The sequence below is a fragment of the Diabrotica virgifera genome, chromosome 3, assembly GCF_917563875.1.
Source record: "Diabrotica virgifera virgifera chromosome 3, PGI_DIABVI_V3a".
Taxonomy (NCBI): Eukaryota; Metazoa; Arthropoda; class Insecta; order Coleoptera; family Chrysomelidae; genus Diabrotica; species Diabrotica virgifera.
Genome location: NC_065445.1, coordinates 182,385,446 through 182,401,264, shown reverse-complemented (window position 1 = coordinate 182,401,264; position 15,819 = coordinate 182,385,446). Strand labels below are relative to the sequence as shown.

General features: G+C 32.3%; 1 protein-coding gene across 7 annotated transcripts in view; it reads left to right on the top strand.

The window, feature by feature from the left end:
* LOC126881436 (gastrula zinc finger protein XlCGF57.1-like) overlaps nt 1–15,819 on the top strand; it is a 132,219-nt gene that overhangs the window by 47,576 nt on the left and 68,824 nt on the right. The window contains exon 2 of one of the 7 annotated variants that reach the window (XM_050645715.1): nt 805–2,781. The exons of 5 other annotated variants lie outside the window; for them this stretch is intronic. In XM_050645715.1, the coding sequence (XP_050501672.1) occupies nt 805–2,372 (1,568 nt within the window). In that variant the 3' untranslated portion in view covers nt 2,373–2,781. Of the gene's footprint in view, nt 1–804; nt 2,782–15,819 lie in introns of those variants that run through there. One more of the 7 variants, XM_050645719.1, reaches the window with a different exon arrangement.

Below are 15,819 nucleotides of genomic sequence, written 5' to 3'. Positions count from 1 at the left end.
TTTGCTCCTCCTCATTCCTTGATGGTGACAATCTAAACATTGTTAGTTGGCTGTCTGTTGGCTGCGTTCCTGTGCCAGATTGTTCGTCCTTCTGTTTCTCACGCTCTTCACGTGGGAAGAGCATTCTTCTGGATATGCAGCCGAAATTATTTAGGGGTGATCGGTTTATTTTTTTTTTTAATAGCTTGTCTTTTGTGTGAACCTCTTCCATAATTGACAGGTTGGCTCTGTATTTTGTTCAGGATGCGCTTAGAACTCTTTTGCAGACCCACGTTTCAAAGGCTTCGATTGTTTTGAGTCCATGTTTTAGCATGGACTCTTGCCAATGCCATTGCGACATAGTATGTAGCAATGGCGCTGACCAACCTGAGCTTAGTGTTCCTTGTTATTGTTCTTTATTTCCACATTTTAATTAATTTAGCTGGTGCAGTTCGGACTCTTGCTTGTCTATGCTTGATTTCTAACGAACAATCGCCATTGTTGGCTATCAGGCCCAAATCTGTCTATTCGAAATTCTCCACTTGTATGTGCAGTAGATTATTATTTGGCCCATCTACGACCATTATTTTTGTTTTTCCAGTGTTGATCTTAAGTCTGAATTCTTTGCTTATCTGACTTAGCAGTTCGTTGATGGTAATCATTTCGATTTCATTTGCTACTAGTATGTCATCTACGTATCAAGTTACTGATTTTTGTGCCTTCTATAGTGAGTCCTCCATTCTATTCGTTTATATTATGTCTTATTAAATCTAATCATACTTTATCACAGATAGCAAATAGAAAAATAAGTATTTATACTTTTAGGTTCCTCTGATGATAAACACAGTGATGCTAACAGTGATTTGAACTCGGACAAACGCTTCGTAGGAGAGGACACAAAAACTGTTGATAATTCATTCACTTGTGCAATTTGTTCCAAACAGTATTCATTAGAACTTAATTTAAAAAGACATATGAAGTCGCATGATGGAAAAGAAAAACAGCGTAATGACAAGGAAAAACGTTTGGAGTGTGAAATATGTTTGAAACGGTTTCGAACTAATTTTGAAGTAAAATCTCATATGCGAACTCATACTGGAGAAACGTTTAAGTGTGAACTTTGCCCCAAAGAGTATTTCTCAAATTATGCTTTAAAATCACATATAAAATGGCACACCGGAGAAACTTTTTCATGTAAAATATGCTTCAAACAATTTATTAGAAGTTCTAAATTCAAAGCGCATATGTTAAAACACAGTGGAGAGAGTGAAGAAAGACGTTTCACATGTGCGATTTGCTCCGAAACATTTGTACATAAATATAATTTAACACGACATGTAAGATGGCACACTGGAGAAACTTATACGTGCGAGATTTGCTCCAAACAGTTCGTTTACCGCCATTATTTCAACGTCCATTTGAGGTTGCATACGGGCGCAAAACCTTTTCAGTGTGAAATTTGTTCAAAACATTTTTCACACAAGTCCTCGTTGAAAGTACATATGAGAACACATACTGGAGAAAAACCCTTCAGCTGTGAAGTTTGCTCCAAACCGTGTATAACAAGTTCGGATTTAAAGGTTCATATGAGAATGCACACTAAAGAAGCGCCTTATGGATGTAAAATTTGCCCTAAGAAGTGCGCAACAAGTAGTAGATTAAAAAGTCATATGATGGTGCATATGAAAGAACGTCCTTTTAAGTGTGAAATTTGCTCGAAACAGTATAAAACAAATAAAGATCTTGAATTGCATATCAAATCGCACACTGGAGAAAAATTGCATATCAAATCGCACACTTTTTCGTGCGAAGTTTGTTCAAAACAATTTTCACTTAAGTCCGCGTTGAAAGTACATATGAGAACACATGCCGAAGAAAAACCCTTGACATGTGACGTTTGCTTCAAAGGATTTTACAACAATTATTCATTAAAAGTACATAAGAGGGTGCATACGAAAGAACTTTTCCCGTGTGAAGTATGCTCTAAACAATTTTTAACAAATTACAACTTAAAGATACATATGAGAACGCATACCAAAGAACTTTTCCCGTGTGAAATGTGCCCTAAACAATTTCTAACAAAATACTTCTTAAAAATACATATGAGAAGGCATACAGGAGACAGGCCTTTCCCCTGTGAAATTTGCTCCAAACGGTTTGCAAAGAAATCTGAGTTAACTTCACACATGAAATGGCACACTAGAGACGTTCTTTTCACATGTGAAATTTGCAGTAAACAGTTTGTTACCAAGACGGTCTTAAACACCCATATGAAAATGCACACTAGGGGACAACCATTCTCATGTGAAATGTGTTGCAAACAGGTTGGTACAAAAAAATCATTAACTAATCATATGAAAACTCATTCGGGGGGAGAAACCATTCTCCTGTGAAATTTGTTGCAAACAGTTCGTTGCCAAAGGATCATTAACTAATATGAGAACTCGTACGGAGAAAAAAACCCAATTCAAAGGTGAAGTTTGCTTTAAAGATTTCGCAACTAAATTCTTAGTGCAGCCAATGGAGGTTTCAAGGGATAATTCCGAACAAGACCGCAAACTGCAGCAACAAACTACAGACGCCACTACTGGTTTATATGTTTTTCGATAAACTGTATGTCGAGCACTGTGGCCGACGTACGCAGAACGTCGCCAACGCTGACCGCAGTACTGTTCCAGAACCAGTAAAACAGCACGTATTTTTGCTGGTTCCAAATGAGTTTTTGTGCAGTTGTGGATTATTAACATTTCTTGTGGCTCTAATAATGATATCATCCTGAATAAAACTGAATATAAAATTGAACTGCTTTTTCTTTCAACGACAGCAGCTTCTGAATGTACACTGCACGCCATAATTTTAAAATGGCAGCTATGTACGCATTTGATCCCGCTTGGCGGCGCTGGTGTAGTTGGAGGTCAACGTTTTGACAATTCGTGAAGTTTGTATGTGGTGTTTTTGATTACGATTTGACAAATAATAAATTATGGCCGAAAAATACGGATCTTGGGCTGTTTGTGCGTTGAAAAACAAATTGAGGAGAAGGAATACGAGAGTTACTGGAAAAAAGGAAGCCCTTATCGAATGATAAACTATATTGATCATCGTCTCATTGTTTGATTTCTATAGCTCAGAGGGTATAGATCTGAGGGTATTTATTTCGTATTGACTCACTCCCTCCACGAGTCTAGTGTGTATATGATATCTGCCTTAATTTTTTATCAATTTAAAATTCCCAAATAACTGCGCTTAGAGCTATTCCAGGTCAAATCAACACACCTAATTTACCAACCCTCTTCAGATTTGGTTATAATTTGGAATATTTATAGTGGCTAACAAGGGAAACAAAAATACAAAATTTTAAATTTTTATCGAGACGTTTCCAAAAAATATGGTTATGTAAAATTTTACAAAAAGGTCCAAATCACCGCGACTGTACTTTATTTGAATGGTTGTAGAAGCTGACCTGATTGAGCTAGAATGCTGGGAGAGGTGTCATTTTGTAGCATTTTTAAAGCTCGTTACAGTGATATATAGAACATGATTTTATGATAAACAAGTTTTTCTCAAACAAAAAAAAATATATTTTGATTAAGTTTTTTTTTCAAAAAGTACATAATTGAAAATTTTCATAACATTCCTACAAATACATAGTACTGTTGTTAATAACATATAAAAATTTTATCATGGGATGGTGATGGGTTCAACATATAAAAAAAATATATATCATACTAGTGACGTCATCCATCTGGGCGTGATGACGTAATCGATGATTTTTTAAACGAGACTATAGGTCGTGTGTTACCTCATTTGAAAGGTTATTTAATTCTCTGTCCAGTAATATAAACAATTACATAATTATTTATACAGGGTGGCAAAAAAGTTTTTTAAATTAAATTAATTGACAAAAAAGAAGAATGTATGTACCTAATTTATGTGTTTCCGGCAACAGTAAAATATATTTTAAATTAAATAAATTACATACAATCTTTTTTTGTCAATTAATTTAAATAAAAAAAAACTTTTTTGCCACCCTGTATAAATAATTATATTAATAAAAATGAATAACCACTTTCAATTTCGTTGCAAAACGAAAATACAGCCGAACCATATTCCAGTCCAATCAGAGAGTGCTGCAAGCACCTCTACCGGTTTCGAAACTTATTAGTCTCTCATCAGGAGGCACATATGCTGCTCTCCCTGATCCAACCAAAACAAACCCCAGCGTGCAGTCCCGAACCGCAACGAACGAAATGGCATAGATGCCCTAGCGGCAACTGCTAGCAAAAGACTAAGTTTTCACTCTAATGGCATATAACATATCCCACCAGAATGAAAACAATGGGAAACTTTCTCTGGTTACACCTCCGAGGCTTCTACAATTTGCAAGCCATACGGATGCTGAGACTAAGGAAGATGAGGGAATTCTACAATTTACAATTCACGTCACATCTGCTCAGCGCGGTAAAGTTCCAACGAGACTGGTTCCCTTCATACTCCAGTCTCGTTGAAACTTTACCGCGCTGAGCAGATGTGACGTGAATTGTAAATTGTAGAATTCCCTCATCTTCCTTAGTCTCAGCATCCGTATGGCTTGCAAATTGTAGAAGCCTCGGAGGTGTAACCAGAGAAGGTTCCCATTGTTTTCATTCTGGTGGGATATGTTATATGCCATTAGAGTGAAAACTTAGTCTTTTAATTATATTATTGTTTATATTGCTGAATAGAGAATTGAATAACCTTTCAAATAAGCTACCACACGACCTATAGTCCCATTTAAAAAAATCATCGATTACGTCATCACGCCCAGATGGATGACGTCACTATTATGATACATATGCCAAAAAATTACAATTAAAAAATAAATATCGACCTGTTTTGGGATTTTTCCTTAAAGTCGCCCGCTTGCGACATTACGAATTTATTTCTTTCATTTTGTGAAATTTATGTATGTGTGAAATTTATTTTTTTTTTATGTTGAACCATCCCATGATAAAATTTTTATATGTTATTAACAACACTACTATGTATTTGTAGGAATATTATAAAAATTTTAAATTATGTACTTTTTGGAAAAAAACTTAATCAAAAATATTTTTTTTGTTTGAGAAAAAACTTGTTTATCATAAAATCATGCTGTATATATCACTGTAAAGAGCTTTAAAAATGCTGCAAAATGACACCTCTCCCAGCATTCTGGCTCAATCAGGTCAGCTTCTACAACCATTCCAATAAAGTTCAGTCGCGGTTTTTCGGACCTTTTTGGAAAACTTTACATAACCATATTCCGGAAACGGCTTGAGATAAAAATTTAAAATTTTGTATTTTCCTTCACCTAAACATCCACTATGAGTACTCTAACAAGAAAGACTTTTAACAAAATCTAAATAGGTCAGGAAAAAAATTAATTCAAAGTGTGTTGATTTGACCTGGAATAGCTCTAAATTTGGTTTAAGCATGGTTTGAGCGCAGTTGATTCTGCAATGTTGCCTTATTTAAAAAAAAAATATAATTCTTTATAGAAATATAGAATATGTGTTAATTTAATTAAGTATACTTATTTGGGTGTTCGTCTAGGTGAAAGGCGACCTTAAATTTAAGGTGAAATTAGAAAAAATTAGGGTTAGGTTTGATCAGGTTTTAGTCATTAAAGAATATTTGAATGGTACTAGGTCACTTTAATTTTCAGTTAGTAACTTGTTTATATTATTTTTGATTAGGTTAGGTTTGATCAGGTTATGTTTTAGTTATTTTAAAGCATATTTTAAAGATAATATATCACTTAAATTTTCAGTTATTAACGTGTTATTTTCGATGACGCTAGGTTAGGTTTGGTCAGGATATGTTTTAGTCACTAAAAAATACTGAGAACTTGAGAATTATTTCAAATTATTATTTCATATTTTTCTATATTATTATTTCAAATATAATTTTTTTTATATTGTTACTTCATAAAAAGCGATTTTAGATGTGGCAACAGTGTGATGTGAATGTATATAAACTTGTATATCTTAATCCATGCGTTTATAATAAATTTTTGATCTGAATTTTATAGTGAAGTATTCTATTTTTTACAGTCGAATCTAGGGGCAATGCGTAATCTGTTTCAACAATTTTTTTTATTGCAGATACGTGCATTTATTTTCAGCACATATTTATCGCTTCTTATTGCTACAATCCACTTTTTTCTCATCAGAATATCTTTGGGAAACCTGTGTCCTGATGTTCTGGATGAGCACAAATGCACATCACAACATTGAGGGATTTTATGCTCTTAAGTTTAATTCACACAGCGAAAGAAATATGCAGTATTTACTTAGAAATAGATTGATTTAAAGTGTTGACGTAAGTTGAGGTGACCTCCAACTACACGTGCGCCACCTACGTTGAGCTTTTCAGATTAGCTGCCATTATAATTTCAGTTGTAAAGAACACATTTTTATTTGTTCTTTTGTTTATTTCAATATATTTTTTGTAAAAAAAGAAAAGTTTTTTATGTAAGATGTTCTAAAAGCAACCTTAAACATCATAAATCTGTAGGATTCGTTAAAGGCACTCGTAATAAAAGTCCGTATGTTGCTAACAGTTTTAATTAACAAAATAGACAACGAAATTATAGATACCGATAAGTTGACGAAATGTAAAAGTGTTTGTTTAATTGCGACCACAATTCTACTGTCCTTATAAAAGAATCTGCCTTTGAAAATAATCTCGTCTATTTACTATCGATATGACCGAAATAAATTTTTATCGAAAAACGGAATTAATTCGATGTTAATTTTTCAACATTACATTACATAACATCGTCAACGTTACTTTCATACAACTAAATAACGCAATTAAGTATACAACACATTACGAAATCACCGCATAGTATTTTTTAATACCAACTTTGACCAAGAATACTATGTAATTTGATACATAAAAAAGATTGTTATTTTTAACCGAACTTCTTGTTATCAGAAACGGTCTCCCTCCTAATTATTTTGGTTAATGAAAGTTTTACTGTATTACAAAATAAAAAAATGTGCAAAGTACAGTGTGGGCGGAAAGTGGGACTTACATGAATTTTGTTTAAAAATAATTTAAAATTGTGTCACTAATACAATTTTACCTATAAAAATTTGAAACTTACACAAATTAATTTTCAAATATCGCACTAAACGTTGTTTCATTAAAAAAATCTAAAAAATTTGATTCAAATGATATCAAAATATTCAAAAATGTAATTTTTGAAAACTTGTTACGTAGTTTTATAGAATTACTACCACATTTAATAAGATATTACTAAAGTTTAAAGTGCTGTATTATAATTATAGGTGTTTTTTAAAGTTTAAGATGTACTTTAAAATGCACTAAAATATTTTACTCTGATAATGAAATACACAACTTCTTGTTGTCAGAGCCTATTTTACTTCAAATCAGGCCCGAGGCACTGCATAATTTTCGGGCCCCTAACAAAAATTTAATAGTAATAATAATATTTTTTTTTAATATATTAATTATTTAATAGAAATATAGTTGCACCAGAAATTTAAATTTTTATTAACAATAAATAAAATTTATATTTAAATAATTAAACAATGTTTAATTGTTTAAAGTGCAAAAGCTACCGTGGAATTTCTCTACTAGGTATGTACAGTATATTATTATAAAGTCCTCACGTAAGTATAATATTATAAACTAGCGGCTCCAACCACTAGCAGAAAATATTATTGGAGAGAATCAGACGGGCTTCCGATGGGGAAGATCAACACTGGATCAAATATTTACAGTCAAACAGATCTTGAGCAAATCATGGGAACACGATATTGATGTTCGCAACGTGTTTGTAGACTTCAAACAGGCATACGACTCAGTCAAAAGGAACAGACTATACTATATGAACAGCTTATAGGGACTCGAGTCATGTTAACTAACTTTCGAGATATATGCAAGAAACTGTCTGGATATGAAGTACTTTTCTGTAGTAAACAAAAAGTACGCCATACGATTTCTCTATTATTATAATATACTGAACCGGGTCCCTTTTTTACCATAAACGATATGTATACCATCATAGTGAATGAATCCACTCTTAACAAAAAATAACAAAATACTGACTCAGGTCCCTTTCTGAAATAAGCTGTTCATATTATATTGGCTGAATTGGCAATACCACACAAGCTAATTAGACTCATTAAAGCCACAATGGATGAAGATGTAACTCAGGCATGTGTACGAGTACAAAACCACCGGATAGACTTTTTGAAAATCTCGCAGGGATTGAAGCAAGGAGATGGGCTGGCCCCAAAATTATTTAACCTGGCATTGGAGTATGCGGTTAGGCAAATGCAAACTGGACGAGAATCCTCCTGACCAACAGAACCATTTAACTGGCCGCTTATGCCGATGATATTAATATTATGAGTAGAGCATGAACAGGAGCACAGGAAACTTGCACACAAACACCCAGAGGTAACAACGCAAACTAAAAACTAGTCCTACAAAACATTATACCTATATGAAGATGACATTGAAACAGTTGGAAAGCTTACATACCTGGGAGTAGAAATATATGCCGAAAGATCGAAAGATGGAGATATACGGAAGAGAATAACGCAGGCAAACAGAGCTTATCTTGCCCCTCCATTATATTTCGATAAAAGTGTCTACCGAAATACAAAGATGGGAATCTATAAAACCTTAACTCGACCAATAGCATGCTATGGCAGTGAAGTATGGGTCCTGAAAGAAACATCCAAAAACAAACTCGACACATTCGAAAGGAAAGTGCTGAGGAGAATACTAGGACTTGTGAGGGAAAACGGAATCTTCACAATTCGATACAACAACGAGCTTTATCAACTTGATAAGGAAACACCCCTGTCAGACTTCATTAGAATACAAAGATTGTAATGGGCTGGACATGTGATAAAAATGGGAGAGGATAGGCTACCAAAAAGAGCAATGAACGCTAGGATGCGGGGAAAGAGACCGGTTGGAAAGCCAAGAAAGCGCTGGGAAGACACAATAACCAGCGATGAACAAGCATTTTTAGGAGTCCGTGTATAAGGAGTCCATGGATAAAAGCAGCCGCAAATAAACAAGGGTGAAGGCAAAAAATTAAGGAGGTCAAGATTCAATTTGGGCTGTTGTAGTGCGATAGAAGAATAGAATGAGAGGACGGACTTACTTTTTGCGCACAGTTTTGAGGTGTAAAATAAGATAATATTGCATCTTTTTGTGCCTGTCGTTCCTGTTCTCTTAATTCTTGCTTTTGTCGTCTTTCACTGCCACTTAAATGATTGTAACTTATGATAATAACGAAACGATTACTTAGTTAAGAAAAATAAGTGTTTAAAGAAATTCTTACAGTAGGGAGAATTTCACACTTCCCGTGAAATTCTTCCTACTCTAAGGAGAAATTTAATAAAACGACTAATGATTAATTAATTATTGATTAGTTGAACTTAAAAAACACAGCACTGAGAACTAATACATACATGCAAGAAACACCTTATCTTTTCATTAAAGGGCATCAAACTAAATATTAAATTTAAAAGTGCATTCTGAATAAGTTTTATGACAATACGTGACGATACTTCTTGTTAATCCTACCTCTTGTTAATCTTTCGGAGTGGTGTATAAATTTTGTTTATTGCTATAGGTACCGACAAGGCAATCTATTATACCTACTCTTATTGCAGTTTTATGCTAAGAATGGTTTATAGTTTATGAATATAACTCTAACCTAATTTGTTATCATTTATCATTTCCTGTTCGTAAAATGAAATAATTTTGAAAATTTATTTTGTTTTTTCAATAAAAAATTTTCTGTTAGTGATCTTATCGGGCCCCATTAAAATGCGGGCCCGAGGCAGGGGCCTCATGGGCCTAGTGGTAAAATAGGCCCTGCTTGTTGTTCTTCTACACTAAAAAATGTTTATACAAACGTATCAAATTTTTTTCTGTACCACTTACCTAAAATACATTTAATAACAAGCTTAAGAAATACTAAATGATAAAAATTTTTTGGGCTCTTATCCAGTATGTATGCGTAACTTTGAACCTATGAAAAAAAAATTATCAATTTTACGAAAAAAACTTCTTCATAGTTCATAATATGCTTTGCATAATGTAAAATCTAAGATGCAACCATCAGATATCAAATTTTATCAATTTTATACGAGGTATGTGAAAAAATAATAATGTCGCTTAAGAGTAAAGTACCTTTATATTTCACATGAAAAATTATTATAAATAGGTGTTCGAAATTAAAAACTATGTTTCAATATGCAATTACATCCTAATTTAAATATTGTGAGCTATAAAGGAACTTTACTCTTGAGCGAAATTCATATTTTTTGTCATACCTCGTATAAAATTGATAAAATTTGGTATATGATGGTTGCATATTAGATTTTAGGCCATGCGGAGTATTTTATGAAGAATAACCTTTTTTCGTAAAATTGATAATAAAAAAGTTTGCCATAGGTTCCAAGTTACGCAGACATACTGTATAAGAACTCAAGCATTTTTTAATTGTTTAATTGTAATGCCAGATTCGGATTCAGCATAATCAAAAACATAAGAGAAATATTTTTGATCAAGTTGAAATAATGAATATTTTTAAAATTGTTTTTACAAAACAACTTTTATAGTTTAAACAATTAGCGGCTAAATATGCGAGTAGAACTTTTTACTTTAAACATAATTCGTTCATTTGGAAGAAGACGGTTACATCTCAAAATGTTAAAGTTTTTTTTGATTGCTTCAATACCTTCCAAATAATGACTTCTACTATGGAAAAAATAGTTACGACATGTGTAAGTACACTAGTCTCCGAGAGATGGCAGATGTAACTCTTTGGTTTTCCCCTAATTTTCCCTACAGAACGTTATTCGCTTTAGAGAATATACAGTTACTATATCTTGGAATATAATAGACAAACATAAATTAAAAATAAAAATGTATACCATTTTCATTCAGTTGCAATGCGAAGGCAAAACAATCTTGCTTTTCACTTAGAAAGCGGAGCGCAGTCCAGCACTCTGAATCGACGATTTTCGACTCTTATTGGAATAAGAGTCGAAAGAGAGAGAATAATTCCAATAAGAGTCGAAAATCGTCGATTCAGAGTACTGGACCGCGCTCCGCATTTTAAGTGAAAAATAAGATTGTTTTGCCTTCGCATTGCAACTGAATAAAAATGGTATACATTTTTATTTTTATATTAGTATTACTGCTATAGAGTAACTAGGTCCATTTTCCGTTGGAACTTTACCAAGCTGCAGACGGGGGTTGTGAATTGCATAGTGTAGAATTTTTTCCCTTTTGTCTTCATTGCAGCATCCATCTGGCTTGCATATTGTAGAAGCCTTGGAGGTGTCACCAGGGAAATGGACCAAGAAGTTTTCAATTTAAAAATCTTTTAGTAATATTTTTAAAAATTTTCAATATTATTAATGTCGTTATTAGGATTGAAAACTTGCCTTTTTAAAAATAAATTAATTTAATTAAAAGGGTGATTTATTTTTTGGGATATAGAGTTATAAGTAAAGATATAACCATTGTTCTTAAAAGTTATAACACTAAAAGTGAACAGTATGTTCTGATAGAAGGATACTTTCTTAGTTGTAACTTTTTTTTTGGATAATTCATCATAAAAAAGAAGCAATGTGCGTAAAAAGTAGTTTTGTGAAATGTAATAACCTTATTCTTCAACATAATTTTGTTATTCACGGTGTGCAAGTACTTGGAAAGGGAAACGAAAAACGACCGTGCGCGAGTCGCGGAGAAATATTGCAACTATCTTAAATAATTCATATTGTCAATTGAAATTGTCAAATTGACGTATATTTCATACCTTCTGTCATTGACGCAGAAAAATTATATATTGCTCCACAATATTGATATGATATGCAATTATTATATAAAGGTAAATTTAATTAATTGTATTTTGCTTGCAGTACTGCATTTTAATAACTGATTTTATTTACTACATACAATTGTTTACGTTTGCTAAACATAACCTGCATCTTATTTTTTCTTCTTATTATTTTTTTGGACTATGGTCTTGACAATTATCCAGCAACCAGGACTAATATAATTGGCCAATATAATTAAAAGTGCGAATAAAAGTACAGAGCGTAGAAATAGAGGTCGCTTTGCCGAACTTGCACGGTCCCAATAGCAATAGATATGTGAATTATCTTTTTTGCATTGGGTAAATTATTATAAATTAAACTGTAATATTATTTAAGGATTAATTTAATTTAACAACAAATGCTTGTTGTCTTTAATAGAGAAACGCAATGTTTTCCTGCATACTATTTGAGTTTTCACAAAAATTTCTAAAGAAAAACAATTAGGTATTACTATTATTGCTTTATGTTTCATTTTGTGTTGTATAAGGGATACGAACCATTTAATTAGTTTTTTTAATGTTTTATAATTAATAAGTTTTATTAAATCATAATTGATATAATGTCATTTTTATTAATACTTTATTAACCCTTAACTACAGACATCCCAATATTATCACGTAACTACAGACTCCCGGTATTTTTTACCGGTCATTATAAAATAGAGTCAAAATATAAAGTTAATAATAAAAAACAAAAACTTTTTGCATTATGTGTTTTTATGGAGTCTCTAGATATGGGAAAAATGGTAAAATGAGTGATTTTAATAATATAATGACAAGATTTTTGAAGAATAATCTATTAAACCAGAATTTTGGTAACATTTTTGGTCTATTGAAACAAACGGCCATAAATGCTATGGACAAAAATTTAAACTTTTTTTTAACAAATAAACGTAACATAGAATCACAAAGGAAATATAAAATAGCATCCACGAAAATTTTTACATCCATGAAAAAAATCTGCAAGGGGTAAAATTGTAATAAAATTAAATGGCAATTCCATTTTTGCAAAGTGGCCTCAAAATTTTTATCTTCAAATTTAACCTTCATTGAAGGTCCAGGATGTCTTCCACAGTCCATTTCTTTACTTTTTTCCCAAAAACACAAAAAAATAATGTAAACATTTCAGATTTACAAATATAGTACTCATATAAAAATACTCCCTTAACACAGACATCCGGTAATTTTTACCGGTTAAGGTTTTTGATGTGTACCAGAAAAGAAAATATTGACAATACACAATACACGCTTTGACTAGCATTGTTATACAAACTGCCCGAGAGGTACAGAGACACATGAACTTGTAAGTTGTGAGGTTACCACGAAATCCACATTTTGGGAATGCCCACCGGTAAAAAATACCGGATGTCTGTAGTTAAGGGTTAATATAATTCCTAAAATGTAACTTTATGAGCAAACATAGTGTATTAAAAAGATAATACACTGGGGTGCAAAATTAACCGGACACCTTAAAAATGGGTCATTTTTGATGTCTCGAATTTCCTATTAAGTGCCTTAAGTGTTGTCCGATTTAAGTGATTTTTTAATATGTTATAGCCTTATTCTTTATATATCGCTGTAATAATATTGTGGCTAAACAGGTAAATTTTCATTGCATACCGGGTGTACCAATGAAACTGTGTTATTTTCTTAAGCTTCGCATCACCCTGTGGAATATTCTAGCATTTATAAAATACTCAAATTAAAACCCAACATTCGCTTAAGTAGGACCATAAAAAAGTTAGGAAAATTAACAACTAGCCATGTTCTTTATCAATACAGGGTGTTTCTAAATAAGTGCGACAAACTTTAAGGGGTAATTCTACATGAAAAAATAATGACAGTTTGCTTTATAAACCTATGTCCACAAATGCTTCATTTCTGAGATAGAGGGTGTTGAAATTTTTCTTACAAACTGACGATTTATTTATTGCTTAAAAACCAGTTGAGATATACAAATGAAATTTGGTAGGTGTTAGTAGTTATTGTACATTTTCTGACATACAAGTAAGAATATAATATTCACCATTGGCGCGCATACGGGTAATATAAGCCCTCATATTACCCGTATGCGCGGCAATGGTGAATATTAAATTCTTAATTGTATGTCAAAAAATGTGCAATAACTACTTCTTAAAACCCACCAAATTTCATTTGCATACCTCAACCGGTTTTAAAGCAATAAATAAATCGTCAGTTTGTAAGAAAACTTTCAACACCCCCTATCTCGGATACGAAGCATTTGCAGAGTTATCGTTGATAAAGCAAACTATCATTATTTTTTCATGCAGAATTACCCCTTAAAGTTTGCCAATTATTATTTAAAAACACCCTGTATTGATGAAAAACATGGCTAGTTGTTAAAGTACCTAACTTTTTTATTATCCAACATAAGCGAATGAATCAAAAAACAAAATGTTGAAAAAACATGAGGCTATAGTTGGATTTTAATTTCAGTATTTTATAAATGCTAGAATATTCCACAGGGTGATGCGAACTTTGAGAAAAAATCACAGTTTGATTGATACACCCGGTATACAATGAAAATTTAACTGTTTAGCAACAATACTATTACAGCGATATTGCTGAAAAATAAGGCTATAATATATTAAAAAAAATACTTAAATCGGACAACAGGTTTAGGAAATTCGAGACATCAAAAATGGCCCATTTTTAAGGTGTCCGGTTAATTTTGCACCCCAGTGTATTTCTTTATTCAAGAAGGTTATATCTAAGCTTTTTTTCTAAACCTGATATCTTAAAAAAGAAAATTCGTGTCGACCCATAAATAGATTAAAAATCTATTATACTCAATCATTAAATCCTATAATATCAATAAACACTGCACAAAATAAATGAAATAAAATGATATGAATAATAAACCTGTCTACTGAAAAAGTGAAAATTGTTAGTTATAACCCTCTTCTTCCAAATGAACGATATGAAGGGTACAGGCAAAGAAGGTGCTATGTCAATTTTTGCAGAAAATGAGTTTCCGATCCCCTCTGTTAGCCAGTGATCTCGACTACCATTCTATAAATCAATCACAGCAGCTATGAACGTGTTCAGTCAGGAATAACAACATATTTTAATTTCTCTAATCAGGCTAAAAAGGTGGTAAGTCCGCACCTTCCCGGCGAAAAAGGGGCTATGTCATGTTGTGTACACGTTGTGTATAGCAAATATAGTAAATAACGGAGTTTTCATCAGTGCATAAATTAATAATTAAGAGAGTCTTAACCTTTAAAACCATTTTTCTCGAAACTTATTATTTTGACATAGCACCTTCTTTGCCTGTACCCTTCATATATTTATAAACCAACAAAACATGTTTTAGAGAAATATAACTTTGATTTTTTCCGAAACAATTCAAGTTTTCGATCTAGATTGACTTCCCTATTTATTATGTTACAAGCACATATTGTTGATCACACATGAAACTAATTTTTTAAGTGAATTTTTTTTCAAAACTGTATGTCAAAACGAAGATTTACTGTACATATGAATCCTCATAATTCAGAAATTTTCATAGAAAAAAAAAACTAAATAGATTCATTAATTTAATCATTTTTAAAACATTTATGAAAGTTACGGAAACAAAAGGCAGATATCGAGCACCTAGTTTATTAAATCTGGCCCAAGTATACTTTCGCTCCTAGAGCACCATCATAGGCGTTTCGTCAAATCAGGAAGGTATCCTAGCAGAATGTAATAGTTGTTTAGTAAGAAAGATGGCTCGGCAAATTAACGCATAACATAAAACACACACTAACGTACACCCTATATAAATAATTATGTTAATGTTTATATAACTGAATAGAAAATGAAATAACCTTTCAAATGAGCTATCACACAACCCCTACTCTCATTTAAAAAAATCATCGATTACGTCATCACGCCCAGATGGATGACGTCACTAGTATTATATATATGCC